Source organism: Herpailurus yagouaroundi, unplaced genomic scaffold (genome assembly GCF_014898765.1).
Source record: "Herpailurus yagouaroundi ecotype Mexico unplaced genomic scaffold, PumYag 214, whole genome shotgun sequence".
In the NCBI taxonomy this organism is placed as follows: Eukaryota; Metazoa; Chordata; class Mammalia; order Carnivora; family Felidae; genus Herpailurus; species Herpailurus yagouaroundi.
Window position 1 is genome coordinate 3,061,225 of NW_024412445.1, and position 16,530 is coordinate 3,077,754.

General features: G+C 48.8%; 1 protein-coding gene across 1 annotated transcript in view; it reads left to right on the top strand.

The window, feature by feature from the left end:
• Positions 1 to 12,616, top strand: part of ABCA13 (ATP binding cassette subfamily A member 13) — a 412,425-nt gene extending 399,809 nt beyond the window's left edge. The window contains exons 60-62 of the mRNA XM_040455040.1: positions 7,986 to 8,091; positions 9,554 to 9,691; positions 10,989 to 12,616. Coding sequence (XP_040310974.1) covers positions 7,986 to 8,091; positions 9,554 to 9,691; positions 10,989 to 11,084 — 340 coding nt within the window. The 3' untranslated portion in view covers positions 11,085 to 12,616. The remainder of the gene's footprint in view (positions 1 to 7,985; positions 8,092 to 9,553; positions 9,692 to 10,988) is intronic.
• The last annotated feature ends 3,914 nt before the right edge of the window (positions 12,617 to 16,530 follow it).

Genomic DNA, 16,530 nt, shown 5'->3' on the forward strand with positions numbered 1-16,530 from the left:
ATTTTTTTTCAACGTTTTTTATTTATTTTTGGGACAGAGAGAGACAAAGCATGAACGGGGGAGGGGCAGAGAGAGAGGGAGACACAGAATCAGAAACAGGGTCCAGGCTCTGAGCCATCAGCCCAGAGCCCGACGCGGGGCTCGAACTCACGGACCGCGAGATCGTGACCTGGCTGAAGTCGGACGCTCAACCGACTGCGCCACCCAGGTGCCCCTCACATGGATTTAAATGACTGTTTGGAACCCACTTTGAGGCTAAAGTAAGTTCTTAGTTCAGAATCTCTTGGATTGAGAATCCAGTTAAATTCTCCCAGTTTTTATCTGGAAATGTTTTCATTTTGCCTTCATTTTGAAAGATAACATTTGTGGACATAGGATTCTTGGCTGGCAGTTTTTATGGGTTTTTGTGTTTTGTTTTTTTTTGTTTTTTTTTTTTTGTTTTTTTTTTTGTTTTTGAGCACTTTAAGTGTTTAAATGTAATTAAATGGTAACATTTCAGTGGGTTCTGTTCTCCATGACTTCTGGTGAGGAGTCCCCTGTTCATCTCGTTCGTGGGGTCCCACACTCACCTGAGGCTCTGGTCATTCTCCTTCATTAATTTCTGTCTGTGTTTTGATTACATAACTTCTATCAATCTACCTTCCAGCTTACGAATCCTTCCTTTTGCAGAGTCAAACTCCGGAGCCTCTGGAGTGCGTTTTTGTTTCATCCGTATTATTCAGCCCTGGCGTTCCCACATGCGTCCCTGTGAGTGTCTGTCTCTTCCCTGACCGTCTGTATTTGCTGTATTCGTTGCAATGCTCTCCTACCTTCCTCTGCTTCTTTAATCACAGTTTCTTTATGTTCTTTCAGCGTATCTACAATCACCACTTGGAAGTCTTTGTGAATCCACCATCTGGCTGCTCTCAGAAACACTTTCTGTTGCTTAACGTTTTGTTTTGGTTTGGTTTGGTTTGGTTTTATTTATTTTTTTGGCGTATGGGTCATACTTTCCTGTTTCTGTCTATATGTCATAATTTTTTATTGGAAACCGGGCATTTTGATGATACGTTGCAGCAATTCTGGGCATTGGCTTCCGCCTTGGGCTTCTTACGGTTTTCTGCTTGTTTCTGTGTTTAGTGATTATTTGGTTAGTTTTAGCGAAGCCCGTTTCTGCCCCCATCACCGTGTGAGTCGTCTGATGAGGCTTCTCAGGGGGCAGCCCAGGGTGTGCCCACAGTCGCCCCAGAGGGTGATGGTGCTTTGCCCAGAGCCTTGTGCCTCACTCCTTGACCACGCCCAGCTGTTAGCATCACTGATTGCTACTGATGTCAACAGTGTCCTGGGACGTAAAATGCTCCACAGCGTAATCCAGTCGAACTTGGGCTTCTTTGAACGGACGCTTCCCACGGCCAGTGTTTGAGCTCTGCTCTGATCGCAGGAGGCTCCTTCCAGTGTGCTCTTTCCTCGGTTCCGTCCCGCACACCAGCCAGTTGGCCTGTGTGTGCAGCGCATGCCCCCACGTCCCCCTCGCCTCTTACAGCAACCTCTGCTGACTCTCATGAGGGCCTTGGGCTGGAACTTCTCCACGCTCTGCTGCAAATAGGGTCGGACCCTTTGGGGAGAGACTGGGAATCACCTGCCTCGTGGCCTGCTTCTCTTCCAAGGCAGAGTCTCCGAGCCGTGGCTGTGGAACGGGGTATGAGGACAGCGGTAGGCGTCTGTTGGAGCGACACCTCGATCAGGAGCTGAGTGCCCCACGCCGCAGGGTGGGCATTGGCCTTGGGTCCTCTTCAGCGTGCGCCTGCCGGTGTGGGGCCACCCCGGGGCGGGAGCCAGAGCAAGGGGCGAGCTTTCCTTTCTCTCTGTCCGCCCAGTGGAGAGCCTTATGCCATGAATGAGTGCTGGGCGGAAGAGGGAAGCCCCCACGTCTTGTCGAATTTTCCAGAACTCAGCCTCCGCAGTAGGTACCAGGGTGGGGGCGGGATGGGGCATGGTGGCACTCTGGTCCTGCCAGGGAGGTGGGGCCATGGCCGGGAGCCAGGAGGAGGCCCGTGTGCTCTGATAGCATTGTCTGGAGTATGGGTTCTGTCCTGCTGGGCTGGGAGCAGCTCGCAGAGAATGGGGCTCAGGTCAGATGCCACAGGGTCTCACTCTTCTTAGTTTCCCTAGACTTAAACAATTTTTTTAAATGTTTATTTATTTTGAGAGAGAGAGAGAGAGAGACAGAGACAGAGACAGAGACAGAGCATGAGTGGGGGGTAGGGGCGGAGAAAGAGAGAGACAGAGCATGAGTGGGGGAAGGGGGGAGAGAGACAGAGAGAGAGAGAGAGAGAGAGAGAGAATCCCAAGCAGGCTCTGCCTTGTCAGCACAGAGCCCGATATGGGGCTCGAACTCATGAACTGGGAGATCACGACCTGAGCCAAAAGCAAGAGTGAGGCACCTAACTGACTCAGCCACCCAGGTGCCCCTCCCTGGACTTTCTGAGTTCGTATTCTTTCACTTCCGTCTGCCCTAAAGACCATTTCCAGACCTTGTAAGTAGTTGCTGTTGATAATTCTCAGCATTTTTGCTGGGAAATGGATCTGTGGAGCACTTACAGCATCATGCCAGAAGTCTGGCCACCCTTTTTCAAAAACGTCCGTTTATGCCCACTCGATGCTAGTTTCATACCTACCCTCCAACATGACTGTGACCTTAAAATGGGGCGCTGAGGGTCGCCTGGGTGGCTCCGTCAGTGGAGCGTCTGACTTCGGCTCGGGTCGTGATCTCGCCGCTCGTGAGTTCGAGCCCCACGTCGGACTCTGTGCTGACGCCTCGGAGCTTGGAGCCCGCTTCGGATTCTGTGTCTCCCTTGCTCTCTGCCCCTCCCCCACTTGGGCTTTCCCCCCAAATAAGTAAAATATGTTAAGAAACGGGGCGCTCAGGCTCATTGTTTCTGAGGCTTTACGAGCACCTGTTTCCCTCCCACTATTGTACGTGTGTTTAGTTGTAAAAGCACATCTGAATGACTCGGTGACATTTGGGAAGGGCATGTACCAGCCCTTTGATGAGACCATCCCTAGGAAATCAGTCCAGCAAGTCGTTTATGGAGAAACTGGGGAGCTGCTTTCTGTACACACACCTGGCAACGTATTGTAGAAAGCTGGTCCCTGCTAACATGTGCTTCGTTACCGATCATCTGGTTTGAAATCTGTGGTTCGAGGGATCCGGTGTCAGACTAGGAAAATGGTCCCCGTTTTGATGATTCGTCTTGACAACCCCTCTGTCACTGGGGCCTTCCCTGCCCACTGGACTCGTAGGAAGACCTGCCTGATTTGATGCCCGCGAGGGTTCTGTGAATTCCTGGTGCGTCAGGTCGACTGTGTACCTGACAGGTCCCCCCTGGTACCAAGGTGGTACTTGGGGTCCCCCCTGAGAGCCAGCTGCCTGGGCTGGGAGCCGGGTCAATCCAGCTGTGGCCTCTCTCGTTGTTCACAGCTCCCAGCACATTCTTCTCAAGCAACTGTGACCTCAGGCGCTTCCCCGTTGAGTGTGGACGTGGGAGCGAGGTGGCCTCAGAGCTTTCCGTCCACCTGGCCCAGCCCAAATTCCCTTTTCCTTGTTCTCTTGCCTCCCAGGGCTGCCCACACGTGCCCACCTGCGGTCCAGCCACATTCAGGCCCAGAGACTTTTGCTCTAATCTGCCTTATCGAAGTGTCTTCTCGACAAGGGGAGGGGGGGGGGGCTGTGCCTAAAAGCAATTCCCGTCTGCTAAGAGAACCATTCATTTTTCTTATTACTCTACTATTATCTTTTTGTTGTTTTTTTAAGGTGTATTTATTTATCTTGAGAGTTGGGGGGAGGGAGAGTGGGAGAGAGGGAACGACTAGGGGAGGGACAGGGAGGGAGACAGAATCCCAAGCGAGCTCTGTGCTCTCAGCACGGAGCCCCACGCAGGGCTGGAACTCATGACCCCGGTTTCATGACCTGAGCCGAAACCAAGAGTCAGGTGCTCAACAAACTGAACCACCCAGCCACGCCTAGACCTCTGCTTTCATGCAGGAGGATTATTACCTGGTTAGGAACTTTCGGGGTTCTGTTCAGAATCAGAAAATCCCATCAGTGACCCATTTCAACAATGAAGAACCTTTTTGGATCCTTCTGCCTGGAGCGGAAGTTGTCTCCTGTTACTCAGAATGGAAATTGTGGTGTCGGGATTTCAGTGGCGTGGCTAATGGCCACATTTGTGTTCCCACTTTCTCTTCTGAAATGAAAAGGAAAACCAAGGAGATGCCTGTTTGTTATGACCGAGAGATGTAGAAAATCACCCATAATGTCAGCTTTCAAAAGCCACCTTGATTCTGGGGCATCTGTGACGTGAAGGAAGAGGTTCAGAGATGAGGGGGATGGGCAGGAGGCCAGACGAGCAAGCAGGTCTTACAATGTGACCTCACCCACACCCCACACCCCCGCCCCGCACACACGACAGGCTGCGTTGCCTACTTGTTGGGCGAAACACTGTCGTCCGGAGATGATCCCACCTGTTCATCCCTCCTGCAGATGTGGCTCTTGCGTCCTGCTTTCCAGTGACGCCCCTCAGTTATTCCTGGAAGAAGGAAAAAGTTCTAGAACCACGTGGAACATTTTGCTATCCAGTGAAGAAGGGAATGTGGTTGTGACTGCATCAGGCTGCATCATTATCTCATCAGTAGGACCTGTGCTCCCGGGAGGAAGATTCCTGGCTTCCAGCAGCTCTCCCGTGACAGCCAAGGCGCTAGGAGGCGGCTCCGCGTACCTGGGGGCACAAGGGGAGGGCGTCCCGGTTCCCCGACAGCTCAGCAGGGCCTTCCCCACAAAGCCCCCACGCCCCGAGCAGGTCTCGTGCTCTGAGCAGTGAATACTCGCGTTCAGCGCTCGGAGGAAGGGTGAGCTGGTGTGGCTCACAGAGGAAGGCACCCGTCACATCACAGAGAATCCGGTGGACTGAGTTTGGCTTTGAGTGGGAGACCTCGGCCTTGAGGCTGGCACAGCCCCTTCTGCTGGCCATTCCCCGTGGCAGCTTTGGTCCAGGCTCTGAAAGCTGGGTCTGCAGGCTGTCGTTTAGGAAAGTGACACCCTGGCCGTAGAGAGGGATCTTCCTGGAGAGAGATGTGACGCGGGTCCAACTGCTCTTTATTGTGAAGCTGTGTCGGCAACCCAATCTTGCCTGTAAACTCAGAAGCCTGTGGAGGCTCTTTGCCAAGACCACGTCCCCCCCGGGACGGTTGCTGGGGTTGCCCACCACGTGCTGCTACTGACTTATTAGTCAGAGGCTCTCTTCGTGCAAATACCTTGGATCTACCCCTCCTTGCGACCATCCTGATTGGCACGGGCGGTGATTGGAGTGTTTTCTGAACCAGAATTAACTGGTTGAAACCAAAAAGGGCAGCTATGACGAAGAGACACAGTTTTGGAGTAAGACGGCTAGAGTGTCCCATCTCTGCCAGAAAAAGCCGACAGTGTAGTCTCCAGACCTCTTTGGGCCTCCCAATTCCACATTTTACAGAGAGGAAATGCCCCCTGTGCTGTTCCGTGCACACGGAGGTCGGAAGAGCACACGGAGTACGTTTCCCTGATGTGGACCCGGTGGGTCGTTCAGGCGTGTTAGACCAATGACGGGATAGGTAAACGAAGGACGGGTGCTGCTCTGAAAGCCTTTAGACTAGAAAGCGCCCGAATCAAACAAATCCCTTCTGAGTTTGACTCATTGGCATAAACGTGTAGGTTGTAGGCAGAAATGAGAAAGTAAAGCTAACATAAATTAGATTCTTGCATCATAAATGAATTCTATAATCTTCTGCCCAGAAGTCTTGTTGACTACCCCAGAGAGATCCTCAGACGCTTGCCAGCCTCTTTCAAGAACGTTTTCTTGTGAAGCGTTTTTTTTGTTGTTGTTGTTGTTGTTTTTGGTTGTTTTTTTTTTTTTTTTTCCGTAAAGAGTGTTGTAATTCGGATCATCTGGAGTAAAGTTGGAAGTGACTTAGTTCAAAGGAAACCGCATCTGAAAGATTTTTGAATATCAGCGTGTATGTTTATAGTGAGAATTTAGCATGGGTTTTTCCAAATGCGCTAGCAAAACGTGACCGCAGAGATGCGGTTTCCGCTGATGGTGCGTGGATCCCCACGTACCTGGAGGAGTGATGTCATCTGTGCGCACTGTCCCCTCCCACCTTTGTGCTTTATGTCCTACGCGCTTCCGATCCGTGTTCTAATGGGTTCATCTGTGTTTCCCGAATACACGTGAGGTCCTTTACGCCAAAGCCAGTGTTCTTCCATTTGGGTCCCGTCCTTGGCAGAAACTAAATTTCACTGGGTATGTATTTACTTAACTTGCTCAGTGCCAGACGCGGTCCCGGGTGGTTTCCGAGAAAATCATTCAGTCCCCTGACACCGTTAACAGGCAGCTGGTGGTGTTACCCCTTCTCCGACGTGAAGTTGTGATGCCTGGGTCCCACGTCTGGGACGTGGAGGGAGGGGATGTGTTCTAACCCGGCTGGCCACCGGGGCTCGGCGTCAATGGCACACACACTGTCAGACTCAGAACGACGACCAGACCAGAAGCACACCTGTCTTCCGCCGTGCCCCCAGGACATGACTTCCTGCGTGGACACGATTCCCCACGTGAGATGTGGAATCACACCCCCACTTGGGAGGCTGTGATGAAGGCGGGTTGGAGGAGCCGGGCCACACGGCAGGTGAGCCCTGCTCCTGAGCATAGAAGCAGCCAGGACTCACGCTCCGGCACTGACCCAGCGCGGGCCTTCACGAAGGCTCCGGGGCAGCTCAGGAGACGGGCCAGTGGTGTTTCTCTGCCTGCCTTCATTTCTGTTTCATCAGAGTCCTCTACGGTCTCTCCGCCATGAGCGGGTGGACTCCAGACCATCAGCCCTGGATGGTGGGGGAGGTTGGGGCCAGGCTCACATCTCGGGGGAAATTTGAAGTCAGGGCAGGAGCAGGAAATCAGAACCCGGATTAGGATCTCGGGTGCTCCGTGTCCCTGAGCAGACTCACATTATCTTGGGGCTCCTTCTACACCAGACGGATGCACCTGAAAAATGATTTGACCGCAAGCATCTTGGGGTCAACCTCACTTACGACAAATTTACTTAAGTTTTGTGTTGCATTTAAGTAAATGAAGGTGCTTGTAAAGGTCTGGGCATGCCATTTGGTCCATTCATTCATTCATTCATTCATCCGTTCATTCATTCAACTCATCGTTATTAGTTCTGGGTACTTGGGATTGATCTGTTTGTGAACAAAATCGACAGATCTGCTGTCCTCATGGTGTATTCATGGATCTTTACTGAGATGCTGTTATGTGCCCAGCACCACGCGAGGCACCTGGGATAGGGTGGTGGAATCACAAACCTATTTTTGGAAGCCCCATAAATTCCTGGAGGTGACCCTCGGAGATCGCTCTGTGGTGTGGCTCTCACCACACGTGTGGTCGCCCGGCCACAGCTCCGAGGCGTTGGGAACCGGACCTCCCAGGCAGCAACATCCTGCAGTGACCGCACCTGCTGGGTCAGGGGATGCTTGGGAGGGTTGTTTTATGGGATGAAGAGGCGATCGCCCCACTGACTGCTTGGATGTCCCTGTCTCCTTCCGCCCCCCAACTTAATCACCGCGGACCTGGGGCAGCAGTGTATATCAGGACTGGTCTTCGTCCTGGCTCCGATTTCTCGAGCTCGTCACTCTGCTTTCAGTCCGCGTTCAGCTTCCCTCTTTTACTGAATAAGCATTGATTCCAGGGCTTGCTGGTTTTGTTTTTAAAGATCAATCCGTGTCTGTGTCAGTGGAGTACAGAAAACGGCATCGCTGAGTTATAATTAACTTCTGAGTATTGTATATTTGAAGATCCAAAATCTCCCATTGATTTGGCATACTGACTTTCTTTTCTGGAGCCCTGCAGAAATGGACTTGGAAGTTGCCCACCTTACGTCCAAAGAGCTGTAACCGTATTTTAATTTCGTTTAACTTTCAGGTTCGGTGATGGCTATACAGTCAAGATTTGGCTCTGTAAGGAGACCAGTCCACACAGTGTGGTTTCTGACTGCTTGAAGCTCCATTTCCCAGGGATCCAGTTTAAGGTAGTGCTGATATTCTATATCACTTCTTTGTTTTGAGCACAAGAAATCTGAGAAGGGGCGTCTGGGTGGCTCAGTCATTTGGGCGTCCAACTTCAGCTCAGGTCATGATCTCACTGTTCATGTGTTCAAGCCCCATGTTGGACTCTGTGCTGACAGCTCAGAGCCTGGAGCCTATTTCGGGTTCTGTGTCTCCCTCTCTCTCTGCCCCTCCCCTGCTCTCACTCTATCTCTCTCTCTCTCAAAAATAAATAAACATTAAAACAATTTTTTTAAAAAGAAATCTTATAAGCACATTTACCTTGTTCCCTGTTTTAATTCCATGCCTTTACAAGTCCTCACCTGTTGTCTTAGCCTCATTACAAAACATAGGCTCCCCCCTTCCCCACTGAAAATAGCAAAGGGCGAGCGCATGTTGCTTGATCACTGTGAAGGATGATGAGCCCGTCTGGCCAGTTTGTTGGGTCTCCCAGAGTGAACTGTGGTTTCGTGGGCCCATTACCCGTGGGCCCAGTCATGTTTCGTCCAGGAAGGAAAGATTACAGAAAGGAATTTCTTCCAGGCATTTGCTGTGGGGTTTAGAGGCTTGGTGGTTTCAGCACTATTTTCACGAGGGGTGCACGGTGCGTGGATCGTAATCCTTCCCTAACGTGATGCCAAGTGATCCCTGAACCAGCAGTGTCTTTGTCACCTGGGAGCTGGTAGGATCTGCAGGATCCCAAGCCCCAACCAACCAAATCCAGATCAGCATCTGAGGACGTGACCCAGTGATTCCTATGCATAGTAGCATTTTAGAAGCGCCGTGTATGTAGAATACCTTGGATAGCTGTGTGGTCCTTGTTTGTCATAAATTCTAATAGGTTCTGGTCTGTAAAATAGCTGTCACCTGTCTATTTCCACAAGAGCCACCGAGCGAAATCCATCGATAAGCATGCTGTACAAGGCCGGTGGTTCGTGCTCATGAACAGCCCCAAATAGCCCGAGGACACACGTGCTGTTACCCTGCTCTGCACATGTGCCAACAGGGGTCGGAAGGTTTGCTCTCCCACCAAGAGCTGCTCCGCCAGCTAATGGTGAGGGCGACAGGGATCTCTCCTCACGTCCCAGCCAAGTTCAGGTCCTCCGTGCATCTCCTTACTCGACAGTTACGTCCTCCTTCTCAGCTAGTGCTCCGTACCCCCTCACCCCTGGAGCGCTCTTCCCCACCTTACGGCATGTTGGGGGGGCATATAAGGGGCAGATCGGCGACTCGGCCTTGAGGGGGACCACCCACTTGCTCTGCCTCAGAATCAGTCGTCAGTACCCACGCACTGGGGACCCAGAATGGACCCACACCCCAGCCGGTATTTGGGTGTGTGGTTTAAAAAAAACCGTCATTTACTTAGCAGTTAAATATCCTGTGATCGACTTTGTGTGACGGCAGCCAGTCGTGTGATACGGTTTATGGTTTGCTTTTGGCTTTTAGGGGCAGCGTCTTAACCTGCTGGAATACCACGTGCCGAAGCAATGGGAGTGCTTGGCCGACCTGTTCAGGGTTCTGGAAGGCAATAAGACCTTCCTGAGCATCCAACGTTACTCCATCAACCAAACCACTTTGGAACAGGTATTGTATCTTGAACGCATCCTCGGGTTGCATTTTGGTACCTGCTTGAGGCCTCCCCAGCTGATTTTAATTATTTTTTTCAACATTTATTTTTTTTTTTAATTTTTTTTTAATGTTTATTTATTTTTGAGACAGAGAGACAGAGCATGAACAGGGGAGGGGCAGAGAGAGAGGGGGACATAGAATCGGAAGCAGGCTCCAGGCCTTGAGCCATCAGCCCAGAGCCCGATGCGGGGGTCGAACTCACGGACCGCGAGATCGTGACCTGAGCTGAAGTCGGACGCTCAACCGACTGAGCCACCCAGGCACCCCAACATTATTTATTTTTGAGAGAGAAAGACGACAGAGCACGAGTGGGGCAGGGGCGGAGAGAGGGAGACACAGAATCCAAAACAGGCTCCAGGGTCTGAGCTGTCAGCACAGAGCCCGATGCAGGGCTCGAACTCACAAACCTCGAGATTGTGACCTGAGCCGAAGTCAGATGCTTAACCGACTGAGCCACCCAGGCACCCCCCACCCCTACCCCTGCAGCTGATTTTAAAAGTAGCCAGATTACTTCTTGAGGTCATTCTTTCTTTAAATTACTCACTGGTTTTACAACACAGGATGGTTTGTTTCTTGTCAGCTGTCCATTTATGGTACATATTTAGGGGGCCCCTGGGGGGGGGCTCAGTCGGTTGAGTATCCAACTTCAGCTCAGGTCATGATCTCACGGCTTGCTGGGTTGGAGCCCCACATCAGGCTCTGCCCTGACAGTGCTGAGCCAGCCTGAGTTCCTCTCTCTCCCTCTCTTTCTGCCCCTCCCCCACTTGTGTCGTCTCTGTCTCTCCTCTCAAAATAAATAAATAAACTTAAAAAAAAAAAAGGTACGTATTTAGCAGGGCTCCGGTTTGTAGACAAGCAGAGTGGTTGTTCACTGGGGAGATCGTGCTCTGCTAACCTTCCCTTCTTCGTTTTGCTTGCCCCCCCCACCAAAGTCTAAGGGGACTCTGCTGTAAGTGATCCTTAGTGGACTTTGGGAAGCAAAGTGCTCGCTTTACTGAGTGCCAGCATGTAGAATTAAATCACAGCTTCTCTCTCAAGGCGCGCTTGAGGCACCCAAAATTTCCAGGCGATCTAATAATTGTCCTCAAAGGACTTACCTGCTTATGGTGGTTTCTAGGCGGGTGGTATGAATGAGTGGCTTGTGGTTTGGGGGCAAGTGGGGCTGTGCTTTAAGGTGCCCCTTCGTCTAATAGTTGAGAAGAAAAGGTCTGGTGTTCTTACACGTTAACGATGGTTTTCATCCTTTCGTCAGGTATTTATTAATTTTGTTACCGAGCAACAGAAAGCTTCACCGTGCACCCGGGCTCCATCCACCGGCTGTCACCAGCCCGATCACCTGCCTATCTAAGCACAAAAGGAGATGTTTCTAAGAGGAATAATACCTTGTCTTTGGTTAACAAGTCATCCTGGAGGATCAGAGGAGCCCGAGCGCCCCGGAGGTGCTGGGGGTCTGGCTTCTGCTGGTCAAATCCATACTTTCTCATTTCCTTTTTGAAACTGCTAACTGATAACCAGCCACCTCAAAGATTGGTTTCTGTAGACTTTTAGGGCATCCCCCTGCATGGTTTGTCAAGCCAAGGAGGGGCCGGCTTCTTGGTGACGGGGGCACGAGGGACCCTCGAGTCCCGACTGAGACATCTTGGAGCTGGAAAGGCTCTGCCAGAGATCATCCGTTCCGAACATTTCACTGTACCTTTAAGGAAACTGAGGCGGCCAGGGCTAGTAACTTTCCCGACTGATTTGTTTAGGAAATAGTAGCTCAGGCTATTTTCTATTTTTGCCCCATTTTACTAGATACGCTGACATGTGTCTAAATAAAAATTCAAGGATTTAAATACCATTTTTTTTTGTAATACTTGATGTTCTATGGTAGGACATGTGAAAATTGCCATTTTTTTTTTCATACAAAAGCTGCTTTTTTTAAAGAAATCAGAATTCAGGAGCTTTTTAGTGAACCCTTTAGCAAAATTGAGTAAATTGAACTGGGTACTCTCTGCCATTTATAACATTTTTACCAGAGTTGTGCAGATTTTAAATATAGGGAGGTACGGAAAGCAATATAATGTGGATGTATTCTGTTTTTCTTAATTTCTTAATTTTCTTAATACTTCCTGGCATTCTCTCGGTTTTAAAATCAATGACGCCCACTGTCTAGTTACCTTCTCATTTTGCCAGGAAAATTAGTGCGATACGTAGTAAATAAACATTACCTTCCAAACACTTGAAAATTTTCTAACAACTAAGCCATTCTCGGAGTTACTGCCCTAGTCTCTTCAGATACAAAGTCCCGCGAAGTGGCTCCAGAGGGCCACGGCGGGTTGACATTCTGCATCTGATGGCAACAGGCGTGAAGTGAGTGTGTCCGTCCCTGAAAATGGTTTCTTGCAGATGTTTCTCAACCTTCTTTGAATAACAATTTTTCCCAAATCTCCATGGACAGCTGCATTCATTTCATTTGAAAGTTTGACCTTATCCAATTAAAGTTTTGAGTAATAGTAGCTTGGGGCTCAAAGCTTGTGAGATTCCTGTCCCTTTTCTTTCCAGACGCAGGATTTCACTAAAATCTGTCTTTTCCTGATACCATTCGATACTGGAGATCTTTTTAACTTGTTAGGATTCAGCCAATCACAGAGAGTTTTTGTTTGAATGATTTCAGTTTCACATGAATCACATGAATCAGGCTTTCCTAAAGAAGTTGCAATATAGGGTTTTAGGATGCCACCCCCCCTTCTGTTCTAACACAGTCTCATTGTCAAAGTGGAGGATGTAATCCTTTGTTATGATTGTTGTTGAATTGATCAATAAAGCCCAAGACCCGGGAACATGGTTCTACTGTAGTGAATAAATGAGGTGCGCTTTTGCGTCGCCCGATTCTCGGAACGAAGTTGTGTATTTCTTTGCATGTTAGGGGATCCAGTTTAAAAAGCTAAGGGGGAAATGCATCCACTCTAGATCTTTTAAAGCTTGAAAAGGTTAACATTTGATGGAGTCTGCAACGTTCCGCTCTCGGGGATTCTTTGAGCTGCCGTTTTCTTGGAGGTGGTGCTTCCCAGTAGGCCTTTGAGCAGTCAACAGGAAGAGAAAAGAAACTTGTATGTGCGAGCTCCATACCCCAGAAGACTGGACACAAAAGGTCAGATCTTATGTTACTGTTGAAAATGTCACCGCATGTATAAGTCATGCGGATATTTTACACCTTTGCAGCTAGACATTTGTCTTAAGACCTTTGGGCTTACGGTCACACAACTGAGACTTTTAAACCAACTTCCTTCTTTTGGAAGCATTCCGAGGATGGTACTTCATAAGGCAGAGATCGTAGTGATTACCCCGGTTCCAGCAACCTATCTTTTATCGTGTGGCTTATCTTCACCCGGATATTTGAACACAGGATAGATAAAAACCCTCACCCAAAATCAGGATTGGAGAAAGCAAACAAGGAGTATATTTTTAGAAGAGTAAACAGTGGGGGACTGACTGTTATAGTTGGCTTGGTTTAGTGGATGTCGAACTGAAAAATAGCAGAACACGATCATTCTAAAACCTTTCATGAAATATCGCCCCCCGCCGCCACCCCCCCCCTCCGCTGCTGCACCCACCCTCCCCCACTATTTGGTATTCATGAATATGACATAAAGACTTCAGCTTAATCACAAACTCCCCCCTCCTAAGTGGGGGATAGAGACACTTGACATTTTCAGACTGGTTTGGGTGTGTTTTCCTCTCTGACTTTGCTTTCCTCTCTGACTTTCCTTCGGTGTGTTGCAATATTTCAGCCCGGTGGTGGTTTTGCTGCAGGATGCCGCTGGTACATTACAAGTCAGTTTCACACACTTGAGTAATTCAGAGCCCTTTATGTGCACACGTGCGCACACACACACATACACACACACACACACGCGCGCGCACACACACATTCATTCTTTCGATCCATACTATTGAGCCCATTCTGTGTCCATAAATACATGGTGGGTACGGTAAACGTGAGGTTGGTAGGCCAGCAAGTAAAAAACCCACGTGGTCCGTGACCTTGAGAAGCACGTGGTGATGCGGGGAAGGCAAGGTGAGGTCTGCGGGCAACAAGCACTCTTGCCCTAGGGCCACACGGAGTGCTTCCTTCTAACCAGGGTGCACGAACCAACTTTGTGGAGTAGTTACCACGAGGCTGGGTCGTCACAGATGGAGAAGTGGGATAAGGTCTGTGAGGATGAGGGAGCATCAGAGCATATCAACAATATTCAATGGGCAATGGCTATTTGCCTGTTATTCTGGTAGATGCTGATACAGTGGCTCCACAGACCTCAAAAACCCAGCTCTGCCATCTTTAGAATTTCCCTTATATCCCAAAATGGCTGCTGGAGCGCCAGCTATCACAACATCCAAAGCAGAAAAACAGATTCGATTTAGGGGGAATAAAAAAGCACACCATTTAAAGAGATCTCCTGGCAGTCTAACCCACGTACTCAGGCTTATATGATATCGTGGTACAGTTTTAGCTGAGTCCCTAAAATGAAGTGAGAATTCTGATTCTATATAAGAAAATGGATACTGGATAGACAGCCAGCAGTCTCTCCTCTAGGAACACATAACCAGTTTTGTGCCATTTGCATGAGAATAGAATGAATTCCATTTTGGACCTGTTAAGTAAACTAAGTAATGTCAAAATTACGTGACTATCTTTGAGCAGTCTGGGTTCTTAAGATCATTACTATTTTCAGAATTAAAGTAGCACATTAAGATCTCTAGGTCAGATGCCATTTATAAATATAAGGATATTGTCAAGTGGTATCCAGTAGATAAGGAGAAGAAAGAAGTGTATGGACATTTTCTGTTTGGACTTTAAATAAATCGTCTTGTCACTTACAGTGAGGATTCCTATAAGAGTTTTAGTAGATCTTTTTTTTCCTGCTGGAAAGGGTTTCAACTCGCTGAAACAAGTCAGAAGCGTTATTTTTCTTCTTTGCTTTGGCTTCTCATCGTAAAGGAGACATTTCACTACTTTGTCAGTGACTCTACCACATTTGAGTGTTTTAAGGAAAAGTGGGGTCCACTGAGTTGAATGTACATCTCAAACCTTGCAAAATTCATTGCTTAAAAGACACATCTAGAACAATCAGGAGCATGACTTTCTTTTAAATAAGGGAATGTTGAGAATAACACAGCTGCCATGGCATTTATGCCTCACACGTATGGCTTTGTCTTGCTGAATTTCACCCGTTTGCAAATTGTGATGGTATCTTATTTGGTGTGTGATTTTTGTCCTTGAGAAATTGGTAACACGGCTTCAGATCAACCTTCATGGGGCATCATGGTGACGGTGAGTCCTCGGTTACCGAACGTGTCCCGCGTTCACACTGGGGCTTGCTCTGTCCAAACATAGTCATGTGAAAACTTCATTGGCCCCGCATGGGTTGAAATGAATTAGTGTTACAGACGGGGGCAAGCTAGCAGTCCAGGGAGCATCAGGAGACCCGGCTTGACTTCCCACTCAAGTGGGGTCTTTTCTGCTCTATCTTGAGCTTCTGTTTTCTTCACTTTTACGATCCAGACGAGATCTCTAAGCAGCCTAGTGAAATCAGCAAGCCTCCACAGAGAGTGCCTGAATATGCAATATTAGCCAAGAAAATGGAGCAGATCTACGGATAGAAATGGGGTATAAGAGAATACTATGAAATACTTTGCGTAGCTTACTTTGAGACAGGTGAAATAGACAATATTTTTTGTAAACCATTAATGATCGAGATTGCCTCAAGAAAACAATAACCAGACTAGAAAATGAATGGGTAGCCACAGGTCGTCACCCCCAATATTAACTTACCCCAAGACAGGGACCCAGATGGCTTTATGAGTCATACCGAAGGAGATAAACTCTGTTATACGACTATTTTAGAAAATATAGAAGGAATTGCTACCAATTCCATTTTATGATGCCCATGTAAACTTGGCACAAAAATGTTCTCCAACAGTAGAGGTAAAGCAAGTGTAGAACACCTTCATGTATGAACACAGATACAGAAATCCTGGTAAATGGACCTCAGTAGTGTGTATAATGGGTCTTATTATAAATGCGATTTATCTAGGGATTGCAATGGTGGTTTAAGCAGAAACAACACAACCCACTGAGTTCAAAGGGAAGAATGCGAAGTGTCTGAAATGCATACAAAATATTTCATGAAATGTATGATAAAATATATTACAAAATGAATTTAACATTGCAAGTGATTTTCCACAATCTGCTCAAGTGTGCGTCTAAAATGTTCAAAGCTGAATTGTGTTGCTCTGTGTAAATACACTATCCCTCTCTCGGGGACTTTTCCCTACTGATGTTTTCGGTCTTCTTCATGTCTCTTGGAACTGGGTCCTCTTCTTCAGCATGTGGGATGCTCTGTCTGTCTCATTGTCAGTGCCTGCTGCCCACCGTCTGCCTCCTCCTGGCCTGCGGGCCAGAGTCTCCGGAGCCTTTCCTGCCCTGCGGACGCTCAGCGCCCTCTTCCCACTGCCCTCGGGGAGAGTGCACTCAGGACACGGCTCCCTAGTGCCACCAGAACTGCTCTGGCTGAGACCAACAAGGGTCTCCGCCTACTCAGTCCAACAGACTGACCTCTCCTTTGCAATGATTTTTATCCCTTGGATTCCTCGGTTCAACAGTTCCCTGGCGTTTCTTCTCCTTGGTTTCTTCTTTTAGGCAAATGTTCCTCCTCTGCTCTGTGAACTGTGGGGGTGTCGAGCCGAGCTCTGGGCCCTCTCCGTCCCACGGTGTAGTCTGCCCTTGACATCTCTTGCCGGTTTCCCCCTGG